General features: G+C 34.4%; 1 protein-coding gene across 3 annotated transcripts in view; it reads left to right on the forward strand.

The window, feature by feature from the left end:
• MED13 (mediator complex subunit 13) overlaps positions 1-16,256 on the forward strand; it is a 105,240-nt gene that overhangs the window by 51,688 nt on the left and 37,296 nt on the right. For all 3 annotated transcript variants that reach the window (XM_045070146.1, XM_045070147.1, XM_045070145.1), the window contains exons 10-15: positions 8,232-8,445; positions 9,878-9,959; positions 11,592-11,713; positions 13,354-13,444; positions 13,573-13,787; positions 15,640-15,836. In XM_045070146.1, the coding sequence (XP_044926081.1) occupies positions 8,232-8,445; positions 9,878-9,959; positions 11,592-11,713; positions 13,354-13,444; positions 13,573-13,787; positions 15,640-15,836 (921 nt within the window). The remainder of the gene's footprint in view (positions 1-8,231; positions 8,446-9,877; positions 9,960-11,591; positions 11,714-13,353; positions 13,445-13,572; positions 13,788-15,639; positions 15,837-16,256) is intronic.

Genomic DNA, 16,256 nt, shown 5'->3' on the forward strand with positions numbered 1-16,256 from the left:
TTTCTTTTATTTATTTTATTTTTTATTTTTTCTTTATATAGGTCATCTGAAATTACATTATGTATTTGTTAATGATCTTTTCATTAAAATGTAACCTATATGAGGGCAAGGACTCTCTGTCTTGTTTACCGCTGTATTTCTCTAGCATACACACACACATATACATGCCTAGAACAATTCTAGGTCCATAGTAGACATTCAGCAAATGTTGGGATAAATGAAACAATGGTATGGCCCTAGGGTTACTGATTTTAGAACTTGTTTTCTTTCTAGATTTTATTTTCTTATTTAATGTATATAGAATGTAGCATTGTGAATATTTTTACCTTTACAAACTTACAGGGTGAGTTTTTATGGGCACATCATATTCATAAGATCCAAGAGTCCTAGCCATAACTTTAAGTAAGTGTATTAGCTGCTTGTGTGTGTGAGTGAACATCAAGTGAAATGAAATGAAGGTCTCTTCATTTAATCTTAGAATCTGTTTAATCTTGGAATCTGTTCTGATAATATTTGACATTTTTCTCACTGAATAAGAATGAGAAGGAAGAAGCATAATGTAGAAAGGTAGCATGCAGAGTAGAATGGTGCTGGGTCATGATTATGTAAATTAAGGAAATGACCTGCTTCTGTCTGTTCCTGGTCACCATTTTTTCTACTTCATAAAAAGAAAGGAAAAGAATGAATAAAAGGTGTGTGGTTTTTTTTTTTTTCTTTTTAATTCTGTGTCTCATTTAAGTATTGTTTTGGTTTTACTAGTTACTAAATGTGTGTTGTGTCACAATTTACTTTTAGATGAATCCTTTTTATTGTTATAGTAGATTAGAATATGAAAAATACTAGGGCGCCTGGGTGGCTCAGTGGGTTAAGCTGCTGCCTTCAGCTCAGGTCATGATCTGAGGGTCCTGGGATCGAGTCCCGCATCGGACTCTCTGCTCAGCAGGGAGCCTGCTACCCTCTCTCTCTCTCTCTGCCTGCCTCTCTGCCTACTTGTGATCTCTGTCTGTCAAATAAATAAAATCTTAAAAAAAAAAATAAGAAAAATACCACAGAAAAGTAAGCCCTCAGCTTAGCTGCTTGAAACATGAACTAAAACATTTATGGAATATAATTGTTCTGTATTTGATAGGTTAGAAGTTTTTTGATTTTATTCCTTACTTTTGTAGTTTATTGTTCTATGGCTGTAGTTCCCAGCTGGGGCAATTTCTTATTTCCCCACTCATACCTTCAGGTGACATGGGGTAGTGTTGTTACAACATGCGGTTTGCTAAATATCCTACCGTATATATAGCACAGTCCCCAACAAGAAAGCCCAGAATGTTAATAGTGTTGAAGTGCTTTAATATCATGAATCATTTTTAACAGGAATTTGAACTCTAGGATAGATTACTAAATTAGGCCAAACCTGTTTACTGATTAGTTTTACTAGGGAGATTCTCCCATACTATTTTATTATCCAGTAAAATATCTGGCATGGGCTTTAGTGTTAGCATTATGCTAAAGCAGAAGTTTCGGTTTTTTGATTTGTTTGCTTGTTTGTTTCCATATGTTAAAAGGATCTTGTTTGGGTAATTTAGTGATTCTGGTCCAGCTATTAATGCAACTTGAGATAGGAAGCCATGAGGATCATCTGTCAGATGATATTCCCTGTCATTAAAATAAGTTCTGTGAATTAATATTCTCTCAGTGGCATTTAAACAACCTTAAGTTTTTAAAAGAACCATTGTATAGCTTTAAATATAGGATCTTTTCAGGGCGCCTGGGTGCCTCAGTGGGTTAAAGCCTCTGCCTTCCGCTCAGGTTATGATCCCAGGGTTCTGGGATAGAGCTCTGCATCAGGCTCTCTGCTTAGCAGGGAGCCTGCTTCCTCCTCTCTCTCTCTGCCTGCCTCTCTGCCTACTTGTGATCTCTATCTGTCAAATAAATTTTAAAAATCTTAAAAAAAAAGATTTTTCTAGTCAGAGTAATCCATTCAGAAGTCTAGATTTTTATATAAATAAATTTTTGAATTCTTCCTAGACATTGTAAATTTCTAATCTTTTTCCATACTCTTGAGTTTTGAAAGCGTGTTTAAATATATGGCAGTTAGTTAGGGGGCTGTTGTAACTCTTATGTTCTTTCACCCTTTTTAAAAGATCATACTTCTCAAAGATATATTTTATCAGTTTGAATAAAACTGAAGTTTCTCTGATATGCAAAATGCTATGAGGCACTGTTGGAGTATAAAATAAATTTGGTTCTGGCCCTAAATGAAATTATAATCTAATGGAAAATAAGGTTAAATTCTCTGATAGAAGTATACATAAAATATATTAGGGATGGAGAACCAGAGTAAATAATTTCATTCCATTTATGAAGATCCAGAAGCTTTATGTAGTTTGGTATGGCTAGATTATCTGGTGTTGCTTACTAGTTTGGTATGTCATGATGAGTAAGGAGTTGTGAAAGGTGGGGTAGGGCTATATAATGGAATAGCAAAATATTGTTTATAAGCTTATATATTAATGTATTATCCTTGAGATGATAGGGGCACTGGTGGAAGCTTTTTTGAGGTAGATAAAATAACAGGTTTGGAAGATAGGATTTTAGAAATATTATCCAAGTAGCATTATTGAAAGACTGTTTAGATGAAGAAAGATGTATGAGAGGACATCAGTTTGGACATCTTGAATAGCTCAGATACAAGGTAATTGAGGGCCAAAGGAAAATTAGAAGGAGATCATTAGAGATGTATGGATTTTGTGGATGTAGAGTAGGCTGAAGAACTTTACAGCCCATTGAATAGTAAAGTAGGAGAGTAATAGAAGTGTTAAAGACCAGCCTATTTATTTTATGAGGGAAAAAGGAAAAGCAGATCTGAATGCTGCTTTCCTACTTTTTTACTTTGGACTAAATCTTAAGCTTAATTGTTACAATTTTTTTAAAGCGAAAGAAGCTGTTAATCTCTTGTTATCTTGAAGGAGAGGGATTGGGAAATTTTTATGTCTCCGTTATGCCTTTGTGTAGAATATGACGTTTAACTGTGTGCTTGTAATACATATACGTTGTAAATTTGTGAATTCAGTTTTAGGAGCCTGCTTAAAGATTCAGTCAGGCAGTTGTCAAGTGTTTCAAGCTTAGAAGAAAAACTTGTATTAACCCAGTTGGAGTAATACAGAGGCATAGAGGGGCAAGAATGTATCAGTGGAAATTTAAAAAGAAACTTTTTAAATGAAAATTGACTTTGACAGGTGTGTGTCTTTTTAGAAAGTGATTAAGGAGGAACTTGGATGTTTGTTTTATTTATGTTAAGTGAAAACTGGATTTCTGTTTGGTGTAAGTTAAGTTTTCCATTGATTGCTGTTAAAAGGTGGCATTGTGCTTTCATAATAGGTGAATAAACAAAAGAAAGCAATACTGTTGGTTTTTCTAATTAATTTTAGGTGGTGTCGGCTGAGAGTAATAGAATCCATCATTTTTAAATACCTTCCCGGTGTGCAGCAGTTGATGCCAGATTTTTCAGCAACTACTTTAAAGCAAAATTCCTTTTTATTTATTTTATTTTATTAAAAAAATATTTTATTTATTTGACAGAGAGATCACAAGCAGGCAGAGAGGCAGGCAGAGAGAAAGGGAAGCAGGCATGCTTCCCATGCGGGGCTCCAATCCTAGGACCTTGGGAACATGACCTGAGCCGAAGGCAGAGGCTTTAACCTGTTGAGCCACCCAGGTGCCCCCCAAATTCCTTTTTAAATGTCTTAGTAATTGTTCAAGGAGAAAGGTTGGGGTTGCACATAGCATATCCTACATACATGATATACACATCTCTGACTATCCTCTTTTTGCTTCTAGTTATTTTTAGTTTCTCTATTAGTTAATGATAGCATCTATTTTAGAATAGTGGCTTTTAAGACCTTGTAAGTTTTAAAGATAGAGTTTCTGCAAAGAAACATGACAGTTTTTAATATCATTTTTCAAGGACTTAGCACTTAATTCTAGTATTATTTGTAATTGCTTAAAATGGTCTTCCATTCTGAATCTCAGAGGGAAACATTTCTAAACCCTGAGCAAGGAAGAACTATGCTTGAGCGTGTTTGTATCATGTTTTGTTTGGTAGTAAGGACACATACATCAGGGTATTTTAACCATAGCATTCATCAATAGAACTAGCTCCTATGTTGTATTAGTGATATAGCCAGTTTTTATTGTATATATTAAATGGTTTATAGAGTGTGTTATTTGACTTTTTTTTTTTAAAGATTTTATTTATTTATTGAACAGAGATCACAAGTAGGCAGAGAGGCAGGCAGAGAGAGAGAGAGGGAGAGAGGAAGAAGCAGGCTCCCCGCCGAGCAGAGAGCCCGATGTGGGGCTCGATCCCAGGACCCTGGGACCATGACCTGAACCGAAGGCAGAGGCCTTAACCCACTGAGCCATTCAGGTGCCCCTGTTATTTGACTTTTAAAAGTTAGTTTTAGTTATTTTGTTTCATGGAAGTCTATGATGAAATAAACTTTTGATTTACTGTATTCTAAATCTTTTAAGTAAATCTTATTTGATAATACAATGAAGCTTTACTTATGACAGCAAGCTTGACTCAGTTTAAGGATTGATTCTGAAGATTGGAGATATTAGAAAAGGTACAATTAAAGAAAATAGGGGATTTTAAAATATTTATTGAATTCATTTATTCCTTAACATCTCCTTCTGTAGTTTATCTTCTTTTATAAATGTCAATCTTAAATATTGTCATATCTTGTCTGGAAAGAATTTTATTGAATAAAGGCTTAAAAGCATGTGCTACTCTAAGGTATGTTAAATTCTCTACAGTTGTATTTCAGGAGGGGCATGTGGGTGGTTCAGTTGAGTGTCCTGACTCTTGATTTTGGCTCAGGTCATGATCTCTCAGGTGGTGAGATCAAGCCCCTTGTCAGGCTCCATGGTCAGTGGGGAGTCTGCTGGAGATTCTGTTCATCTCCCTCTGCCCTTCCCTCTACTCATGTGCACAGGCATTCTCTCTGTCTCTCTCTCTCAAATAAATCTTACGTAATTATTTTTAGGATGGAATGTTACTGTTGTCATAGTAAAAGAAAAGACATAAAATTAATGAATAATATAAAAGTAATTTCAATTTGCTTTGGGCTTTGCAAAGCTTCCTGTTCATGGCTGTACCTAATCCTCTTCCAGCTGGTCTGTATTTAGCTTTATATTTGATTGAAACTATCTCTGTAGTTAACCATTTGGCTATATGTCACTTTCTTTTAGAAAAGGAGAGGTGTTATTCCTGTTTCACAAAAGTATGTATATACTATATAATTGGATAGTGATGAAGTGACTGACTTTAATTTGGCATCTTTTAAAAATCATAATTTTTTCTATTCTTAATTATTTTTAAATATAGAAGGATGTGTAATGTAAATAATTTATATTTTAATATTTGTTGTGACTTGGTACTCTTGATACTACTAACTACATTTAAATTCTTTGCATATCCCAATGTCTGTGATAACCGTTCAATAAAATAACAAGTTGTCTTTAGGCATTGCATTTGCTTTACTCATTTTTATTCTTCATAGAGCCCTCTGCGGTAGGATTGGTCCTTTTAATGTTACTGCACACTAATTTGACTACCTATGTAAACAGTGTGGCAGTTTTTCTGCTTCTGCTAGAGGACAACTTAATATGAAAAACAGAGTTGTGTTATTCAGCCCTTCACAGAGTAGTGGTGTCTTTCAGGTTGGTGGTGGAGAGGGGTAGGGGTATTGGGATTTTACACTTATACCCTATGAATAGTTAATTTGAATATACGTACTTAAAATCTATCTAGCCCAACTTTGCTATATATTATCTTAGCAAACCATTTTTTTCTGCATAGTTTGCACATCAAAGAGAACATACCTTTCATTTCCTATCTTATAATGTTAAATGTAAGTTTTAAATAAGAAAATCTATGTCAAAGTAGATGGAAAAACTATTTTCACAGTATTTATGTTAAAATCTAATAGTTCTAAAAATAGTTATTTAGGGTCTAACATGGTAAGGTATAAAGCTACTCTTAAGAAATTCTAAAAATTGTGTTTTTTTTTTTTTTTTTAAGATTTTATTTATTTATTTGAGATGGAGACAGCGTAGGAGCAGAGGTAGGGGCAAAGGGAGAGGGCAAAGCAGGCTCCCCAACAAGCAGGAAGACCAACACACAGGATCATGACCTGAGCTAAAGGCAGACACTTATCAGACCGAGCCACCCAGGCACCCTGTCCTAACAATTAATTGTAAAACATATCCCTGTTGACTAGATAGCACCATGTTCTCATGGAAGAAAGTCTTTGTAGACTTGGGATTTTAGTTTTGGGGATAAATCTAGAGCATATTAGGAATAAAAATGACATGTATGATATTTGATAGAAGGTTTAGAAAATACCCAGTTACCTTTTTTATGGCTTCTCTTTCAACCTTAGTTTACAGAGTATTGAGTGCTTCTAGTGCTGGGCATTGGTGAATAGATTTAAAAATATATCCCTCTCATTCCAGGATTTTCTGAACTAGCATATGCTTTCATCATTCCCAGATCTTAGATCTCTTAGGATTTTTTCGTGTTAAATTGTTGGACAGGTAAAGTGGTAGCCGTACCACTTTCTGATGAATAAAGATGGCTTGTTTCAAAGTATAGGATTTAGGATTATTAGTGCAACCCCCAAATCTCTATCCTATATGGCTTTTAGATTTGACATATTCATTTAGGAAATACTTACTGAGTTACTTTAACATGCCAGGTGCTGTTCTAGGCATTTGGGATATTTCAGTGAATAAAGACAAGATCCTCATCATTTAGGGACTTATATTCTACTGAGAGTGACGGTCAGCTATGAACATAAGCAAGTTCAGAAGTATGTTAAGAGATAACTGCTAAGGAAAAATAGAGCAGGGCAAGGGGGTTCAGTGTTGAGGTAGTTGGGCATTTTGCAATTTTAAATAAGGACTCATACATAGGGTGACATTTAAACAAAAACTTTTAGGAAGTAAGGGAGATGGCCATGCTGATATTTCGAGAAAGGATGCTCCAAACAAAGGGAACAGTCAGCAGTGTATCAGGCCTCTTTGAGGTATATCAAGAAAGTTCTTGGAAGCAGAGTGAGAGGAAGGATAACAGAAGGAGAAGTTGGGAGAGGAAAAGAGAAAGATCATGGGAAGCTGTGGTAGGATATTATAAGGACTTTAGTTTTTATTCAGAATAAAATAGTCCTACAGGATTTTGACCATGGTCTGACTAGAAGCTTAGCTGCTGCTTTCTGGCAGCATGGGAAACTCAGCTTTACAGACAACAGAGAACATGAATTTGGGAGTCAAAAAGTGTCTTACACAAACCAAAATCAAATCATTTAGTATTCACACTCACCAAGCACCCCAGTCTTCAGAGATGGAAAAGTTCTGATGCTTTCCAGGATTCTGGTGTGCAAATCAGCTTGTTGTGGCTTCTTGACTCTTACCCTTAGATTTCAGCTTTCTCTGATCTGTCAGTTTCTACTAGTTTGTCTTTCAAGCTTCACTGTTGTTTCCTCTCTTGTTCTGTTGTTCTTTGTCATTTTATTGGATATTTATTGGAGAATATAAAGAAACATACGTTTATTACTCACCGTGTGAAACCATAACGCTGGCAATATAAAAATAAATTTTTCAACGTGGTCAGAAAAAAAAAGAACTTGTGCTGAAACTTGCTATTATAAAACCTCTTGTCTGAATTAATAATAGTTATAACTTTATTTTTGGAAAACACAGACTAGGTCTTTAAAATATTTTGTAACTATCCACTCATGCAGTGGGAAGATGATAATCACTTTCATTGTATAAATGTATAAATTATATAAACTTGTCTCACCATATAGTCCACATTTTGAGAGTTCCTGTCTTGGAGCAGTTGCAATTTAAGAGTCCCTTTCAGTGAATGGATTTGGACACGTTAATGCATTTGAGGATTTGGGAAAAAAGTGGATTACCAAAAGAATATTTTGGTGAAAGAACATAGCAAGAAGAGGCTTAGATTTTAGCTTCATTTCTTTATTGCTAAATTTGAAGGTTTAATAAATCATACAACCTTTCTGTGCTCCGGTTTCTTCATTTATATAATGAAGGATTGCAGGTTAGATGGTCTCTAAATAATCCTAAAAACCTTATGATTCTTAAGTCATATTGAAATTTTTTAATGATTTTCTGAAAAATAAATACTAATTTTCTAATTTTGTTTTTTTATGCAGGTTAATGGTGCAATGTAAGAAACCTTTAAAAGTTTCTGATGAATTAGTACAGCAATATCAAATTAAAAATCAGTATCTTTCAGCAATAGCATCTGATGCAGAGCAAGAATCTAAAATCGATCCATACGCATTTGTTGAAGGAGATGAGGAATTCCTTTTTCCTGATAAGAAAGAAAGACAAAATAGTGAGAGAGAAGCTGTAAAAAAACACAAGGTGAGTAAAAGAAATCAGAGTACACCAAAGGGTCACTGATGATTTGTAACACTGCCTATAGAACCACACTTCTCATTATTGTCTTTTAAAATAGAACAGATTTATCATTGTAACTTAGGAAAACTTATTTACTTTTTTTTAAAGAGATAGAGCAAGAAAGACCAGGGTGAGGGGAGGGCAGAGAGGGAGAGAGAGAGAGAAAATCTTTTTTTTTTTTTTTTTTTAAGATTTTATTTATTTATTAGAGAGTAGGAACAGGGAGGGGGTGCAGAGGGAGAGGAAGATGCAAACTCCCTGCTGAGCAGGGAAGCCTGACACAGGGCTCAGTCCCAGGATCCTGAGATCATGACCTGAGCTGAAGTCAGACGTTTAACCAACTGAGCCACCCAGGCGCCCTGAAAGAGAATCTTAAGCAGGCTCCATGCCCAGTGAAGAGCCCAACATGGGGCTCAAGCTCATGACCCTGGGATCATGACCTGAGCCGAGTCAGATGAGATGTCAGAGTCAGATGCTTAACTGACTGAGCACCCATGTGCCCCAGGAAGATAATTTTTTTTTTAATAGGTGCATCAGGCATATTATACAAAATTTAAGAGCTTGTGTGGACTTTATAGCTGGTCTCTCATAATGAAAAGATTCTTACTGTTTAAGAGTTTTTGGATTAGAGAAAGCACATTAACTTCTCCGATATTGAAATCAGGGCATTTAAGTAGATAAACTATTTTGATACTGAATTAAAATATGCTATAGGTAAATTGCCAGTTTTCAAAAATACAATAAAATACACAATGCCTAGTTTATAAAATATGTGATATTTTTTAATGTGAGTTAAGAACTTATAGTAAAGTAATGTATGTTGTGTAGGATATAGAAGTATTTATTAAGTATTTATTAAAATTTAAAAAAACCAAATATTAGAGGATCTATTAAGCACAAGATCATGCTGTTAAGAATTTTGCCTTAAAAACAAAATGTAGACATTAAAAGCTATAAAATTGTGAAAAGGATCCAATAATAAGTGTAATACAAAGAATTCATTTCCCAAAGTTTTTAGCCTTACTGTGTGGCCAGTACTTGAAAATTTGTCCTTTTGTGAATATGAGAACAGTAGTAGCTGGGAAGGCTATAGGTGCTGTAGAAAGAATGTGGACTTTGGAAATTGAGAGATTTATGTTGGAATCCCAGCTCCACTATATATTTACTTATCGGATATATTTATTTATCAGATATATTTCCTGGGTTATCTTTAACACTACTTTTTGCCTGTAAGTTGAGCATGGTACTTACTTATCATATAGGTTAGTTGTGGGAATTAGTATGTCTGTAGAACACCTGGCAGGTTGCTTGACATGATACGTAGTTTACTCAATACTTGGAAGATTTTGTTATTTTAAATTACATATTTTAATCTAATATGTACTACTGTTTGCAGGGAGAAGATGGGCCATCTAGTGTAACAGTTTTATCACATGAGGAAGATGCTATGTCATTATTTAGTCCCTCTATCAAGCAAGGTAAAACTTCTATTTCCTAATAAAAATATTGCATTGCAGGATTATTACTACAAACTAATTTGATATTATTAGACTTCTGTTGTTCCTTTTTGTGTAATTCATAGGTTTCATAGAGAGCTACCTATCTTAAAATGATGGCTTTATTGTTTATTTTGTACTGGGAGAAGCAAGTTGAGGTGGTAAAAATCCTTTGTTTTCCATTGTTGGAACTTTGCTTTCTCACAAATAAAAATAGTTCTCATCTGTAAAGTGAGATTTCAGATCTGAAAACTTGGAAATTAGGCTTGACTATAATTTTATTGTCCTTTTCTCTCAAATTAGGAGAACTGTTGCTGAAATTACTAATTTAACAAATAATTTTCAAGCAGGTGTTACATGTAGGCACAGTTCTTGACTCTTTGAAAGTATCTGACTAGTTTTGTTTTGCTTGGAATAGGCATACAACAGCACGTTCTTTTATAAGTTCTATTTAACTTTTGATGAAGGCAAAAGAAGTTGTCCTTTGGTAGGTTTTTTTAGGGACAAAGTTTTGTTTTAATATTTGAAATAGCGTCAGGCTCTCAGAATAAGGAAAAAATGGTCTTTAATGAAGTAAATTCAGTTGATAATTTTGAGTAGCTTGATAGGTTAACAGTTTGGGTTCTTTGAGCTATTTACCTACCCTTGGATGTAGAGAATATATAATTGCTATCTTGTACTTTCTCACAATATGGACCATATACTGCATTCTGCATCATCTTTTGAGGTGGAGATTGCAAATCTTGGTTTTTAATAAGTATCCTAGATGATTTTTTTTACACCAAATTTCAGAATTACTGTTCTAGTGAATTTTTAGAACTGACATGCAGAGGCACTTGGAAAATGGCTTTTATATTTCTGAAAATGAGGGCTATTTCAAGTCATTTGATACTCCAAGGATGCTTCAGAAGGTTATATATCAAACTACAAATTTGTTTTTTGTATGTGGGAATGTAAGAGGAGTTTAATTCCATTGGTATTTGTACTTTTTTTTAAAGTAATCATATATTTTTCCCCCTGCAGATGGTGGGGGGAAAAGGGAAAAGAGAAATAAAATTCTAGAACTAAAAGGAAGCTTAACCAAAAGATAATATTTATTGAGTATTTAAAAATACTAAAGTATTTTAGCTACATCCTTTCATGTTTAGTTCTTGCCATTACTAAGGTACAGAGAGGTTAGGTAACTTGCTTAGGGTCATTCTATTAGTGTGAGTTGGGGATTCAAATTAATAATAGTCCATCTGACTCAAGAGCCAGAGCATTTAGTCATCATACTATGCTTGTTTTACATTTCAGGAAGATAGAAAAATAAGAATGTGTGTGTGTGTCTGCTATAGTTCTAAGACTGTATATCTTTTTATTTGATATATAAAATTAGAGTACTTAGCTGTGTTATGGATTACATAGCGTTTGGTGAGCTTCCTGGAGAAGTCAGTACTGTTATGTTTGCAACTTTATTTCTATAAAACATTTTTTTAGATTTCAGCAAATCACATTTTTTTACTGCATAATACTCTTACAAGTTTAAAGTTAGATGTCTAGTTTAAATTAATAATATATTTATTTGGTCAGTTGTAGAATTTTTTATTTTGTTTTTCTGATTGACATATATAGATGCTCCACGCCCTACTAGTCATGCCCGTCCTCCATCAACCAGTTTGATTTATGACTCAGACCTGGCTGTCTCTTACACTGACCTTGATAATCTCTTCAATTCTGATGAAGATGAACTAACAGTGAGTATTCTGTTAATGGTTAAGGTTATAATTTCTTTTCCTTGATCTTATATAGACATACTTTTCAGAAGTGATGTGTGACTTGAATAGTACGTTTTAGCCCTGAAAAATAGGAAATATTTTGTAATCAAATTTTATTAATTGGTTTCTTTTTTTAAACTTATATTTGAGCAAACTTGCATAGCGTCACATATAAACTGTAAAGGTTTTTTCTTAATTTTCTTATATTTGAGGGACGTGTGATTAAGCTTAATTTCTACCATATATTCTTTTTCTGCAGTCTTTAGGAAGCAGAATTATTTTCCTGTTCTTTGATCTCTCATTTGAGAAATGACCCTGGAATTGACTCATGCATAAAATAATAACATTATAATTATGTGCCTTGTCAATTTATTAAGGAATACTACTCCTTTGAATATGTTTGACATTCTAGCCATTATTATAAGACAGCTATATACTATAACAATGAAAGAGGTAGAAAAAGAAATATTTAACTTTGAACATCCATTTGCAGAGGAAGATGATTATAAAAGAAAGCTTAAAATGAGATTTGCTAGAATGTCAAGTCTCTAGCAAATTAATGAACTGAGTGCTGCATTATTATAAAAAGAATTCCATTTTCATCTGTAAAAGGTAGCTTAGAAACTTCTATATTACATTTGGTCATTCTTGTTCTATATATTATGTACTTTTAATCCTCTCTATGACACACACATACACACTACATATGTATATTTATGTATATATGTATATGCACATATATGCACATTTGGTATCTTCATTTAAGTGACCTAAGGTAGATATAGCTATACATAAACTTAAGTTCTATATCCCTGAATACTTGTGTAATTTGATGCTTTCTCTGTGTTACCATTCATGTATCAGCTGTGGCTCTTGTGAGGTAAAAAGGTTGTAATTAGAACTCAGTCTATATATCTATGATAAAGTGGCTAACAAAAGGCTTGGAACCAAGATGTCAGGTCTGAAAACATTGGTGACTGATTGGAAATGGTAAAACGACTTGTTCAATGTATTAAAACTAATTTTTAGTTAGGTATCCTGTTACTTATCATATGAGATCTTTCTGAAGTTTGTGCTTTGTTTTACATGTTGTAACATTTTTTAAGGGCAAGGAAATTATTAAACAAGATAAAAGTATAAATTAGATTGCAGAGGGGTGATTTATATAGGAAACTTCATTGTGTTTTATTTAAGGGGACAAATGCTTTATGGGTATCTTTTACTAAGAAGCAGTTTGGATATTACAGATCCTTATTGCAGATTACCTTTTCTTTCTTTCTTTTATTTTTTATTATTTTAATAGGCTTTAAGTGGTAGGTTATTTTTGTTTCTGTGTGTTCTGAAAGTATTGGTTCTGTGTTTTGGAGGAACTTTTCCCTCTGTTAATTTGTAGGATTATCAAATAAACAGAGAAATTAATCTCGATTCATTGATTGCCTAAAAAGTGTTCTACATCTTTAAGCATTGTTTCTAATAACTAATATTTGGCTCTGGCACAACCAGAATAATATATTTGATGAATAAGGTTGACTTTCAAGTTATATCTTAATGATTACCATCTTGGATCACATTGGCCTTAAAATTTTAGGTAAATAATGTGTTTTTGTTTTTGTTAATAGCCCGGATCTAAAAAGCCAGCAAATGGAACAGATGATAAATCAAGCAGTAAGGAATCAAAGACAGGAAATCTGGACCCATTATCTTGCATAAGTAAGCTTCCCAAATCTCCAGATAAGTTTGCAAATTTTTAATCTGAATAAAATTCCCACCCCTTTCTTTTAAACACAGATTTACTTCTTTTTAGTCTTATGTTAAAGTGTGTGTTTTATTAAATATAGGCACTGCAGATCTTCATAAAATGTATCCTACACCACCATCGTTGGAACAACATATTATGGGATTTTCCCCAATGAATATGAGTAATAAAGAATATGGTAGTATGGATATAACACCTGGAGGAACTGTTCTAGAAGGAAATAGTTCTAGTATAGGAACACAGTTCAAAATTGAGGTTGATGAAGGATTCTGTAGCCCAAAACCTTCTGAAATTAAAGTAAGTATTTTATTTTTCTAGAAAAATAATTGAATTCCTATATATTTTGTATATAGGGGAAGGGAGAGGGGGAGGCTGGGGAGGAGCAGAAGGAGAGGGAGAGAGGTTCTTAAACAGGCTCCACACTCAGCTGAAGTGGGGCTCTGTCTTGCAACCCTGAGAGAGTGACTTGGGCTGAAGTCAAAAGTCAGAGACACCCAAGCAACTGAGTCACCCAGGTGCCCTTCCAGTATTTTCTTATAGATTCAGTATATTGCTATATTAAAAAATCTGTTCATGGTGAATCCTGTTTTGTGGTTGATAGATTTAAAGACTAAATAGTGATTACACTATTAAGAATGCATTTAAGAACACTTAGGCTGCTTCCATAATTTGGCTATTGTAAATAATGGTGCTATAAACATAGGGGTGCATGAATCCCTTTGAATTAGTGTTTTGTAATTTTTAAAAAAGATTTTATTTATTTATTTGACAGAGCACAAGCAGGGGGAGTAGCAGGCAGAGCAAGGTGAAAAATCAGACTCCCTGCTGAGCAGGGGGCCCAACTTGGGGCTCCATTCTAGGACTGTGGGCTGAACTAAAGGCAGCTACCTAACAAACTGAGCCACTCAGGCGCTCCACGTACCTTTTGAGTAGATATCTGGTAGTGTGATTATTGAATTGTAGGATAGTTCTATTTTTAACTTATTTAGGAATCTTCACTGTTTTCCACAATGACTTCACCAGTTTGCATTGCTACCAGCAGTGCAAGAGGGTTCCTTTATCTTCATCAACACCTATTGTTTTTTTTGTGTATTTTTAAAAAAATATTTGATTTATTTGACAGCATAAGTAGAGGGGAGGAGCAGGCAGAGGGCGAGGGAGAAGTAGGCTCCCCACTAAGCAGGGAGTCCAACATGGGGGGCTTGATCCCAGGATTCTGGGAATATGACCTGAGCTGAAGACAGATGCCCAACTGACTGAGCCACCCAGGCTCTCCACTTGTGTTTTTTATTTTAACCATTCTTACAAGTGTGAGGTGATCTTACTATAGTTTGTTTGTTTAGTTTCTTTTTAAGGTAAACTCTGTGCCAAACACAGGGCTCAAACTTAAAATCCTGAGATCAAGAGTTGCATGTTCTACCACCTGAGCCAGGCAGGCACCCCTCTCATTGTAGTTTTGATTTGCATAACCCTGATGATGATGAGTGATGTTGAGCAGATGAATGGATAAAGGTGTATGTGTACACACACACACACACACACACACACACACACGAATATTATTCAGCCATAAAAAAGAATGAAATCTTGCCAGTTTTAATGACATGGATAGAGCTAGAGAATGTCAGACAGAAAAAGACAAATGCCATATGCTTTTACTTATATGTGGAATTTAAGAAACAAAGGGGAAATGAGAAAAGAAAAAAAAAAGACAAACTAAGAAACACTTGACGATAAAGAATATTCTGATGGTTACCAGAGGGGAAGTTGGTAGGGGGATGGATGAAATAGCTGATGGGGATTAAGGAGTGCCCTTGCGATGAGCACTGGGTGACGTACGGTATTGTTCAATCACTAGTGTACACTTGAAACTAATACAGCACTGTTAATTAACTGGAATTAGAATGAACGCATTTAAGAACAGAATTATATTGGGTACCTGGCTGGCTCTGTTAGTGGAACGTATGACTCTTGGTCTCAGGGTTCTGAGTTGAAGACCTACTTTGGTCATGGAGCCTACTTTAAAAAACAAAGAATTTTATTTGTATTTTATTATTTTGCTTAAAGAGGCGGGGTAAAAGGGCTGGAGTTAGTTTTCATTTTTCCCCTGGAAGATAAGTTGCTCAAAGTCATGGTCTTTGTATTATAGGATTTTTCTTATGTCTATAAGCCTGAAAATTGTCAAGTTCTGGTGGGATGTTCCATGTTTGCACCTCTAAAAAGTCTACCAAGCCAATGTTTGCCTCCTATCAAATTGCCTGAAGAATGTATTTACCGTCAGAGTTGGACTGTGGGAAAATTAGAATTGCTTCCTTCAGGGCCTGCGGTGCCATTCATCAAAGAAGGGTATGATTTTGATTTATGTTACTGGTATAGTGTTAGGTGTGCTTACCTAGCTTTAATTTTTTTCATAGAAGTACCTGCTTTGCTAGTACTTAGAAAAAAGATACTGGTTTTTGAAAATTCTAAGAATTGTTTTTTGATCAATAAATTATAATGGTGTTACTTGCATGTGGGTTAACTGTTGGAAAACTTAAGACCATTATGCTTTGATTATTTGTCGTCATTTGGAGGGGTTGTCTTCAGAAGTACCCTTTATTTTGTTCTAAAATACTAAATTCCATTTGTTTATTTGCCATATCACACACTTTTAATATTTCAGTATTCTGGAATTGCGATGTATTATACTCGGTAACCTCTTAAAATTGCCTTTGTTCTTATTGTATGTAAACATCTCTAAAATCAGGATTTTTTTTTAAATAGTAA

The sequence above is a fragment of the Mustela putorius genome, unplaced genomic scaffold, assembly GCF_011764305.1.
Source record: "Mustela putorius furo isolate JIRA1106 unplaced genomic scaffold, ASM1176430v1.1 tig00003962_pilon_pilon_pilon, whole genome shotgun sequence".
In the NCBI taxonomy this organism is placed as follows: domain Eukaryota; kingdom Metazoa; phylum Chordata; class Mammalia; order Carnivora; family Mustelidae; genus Mustela; species Mustela putorius.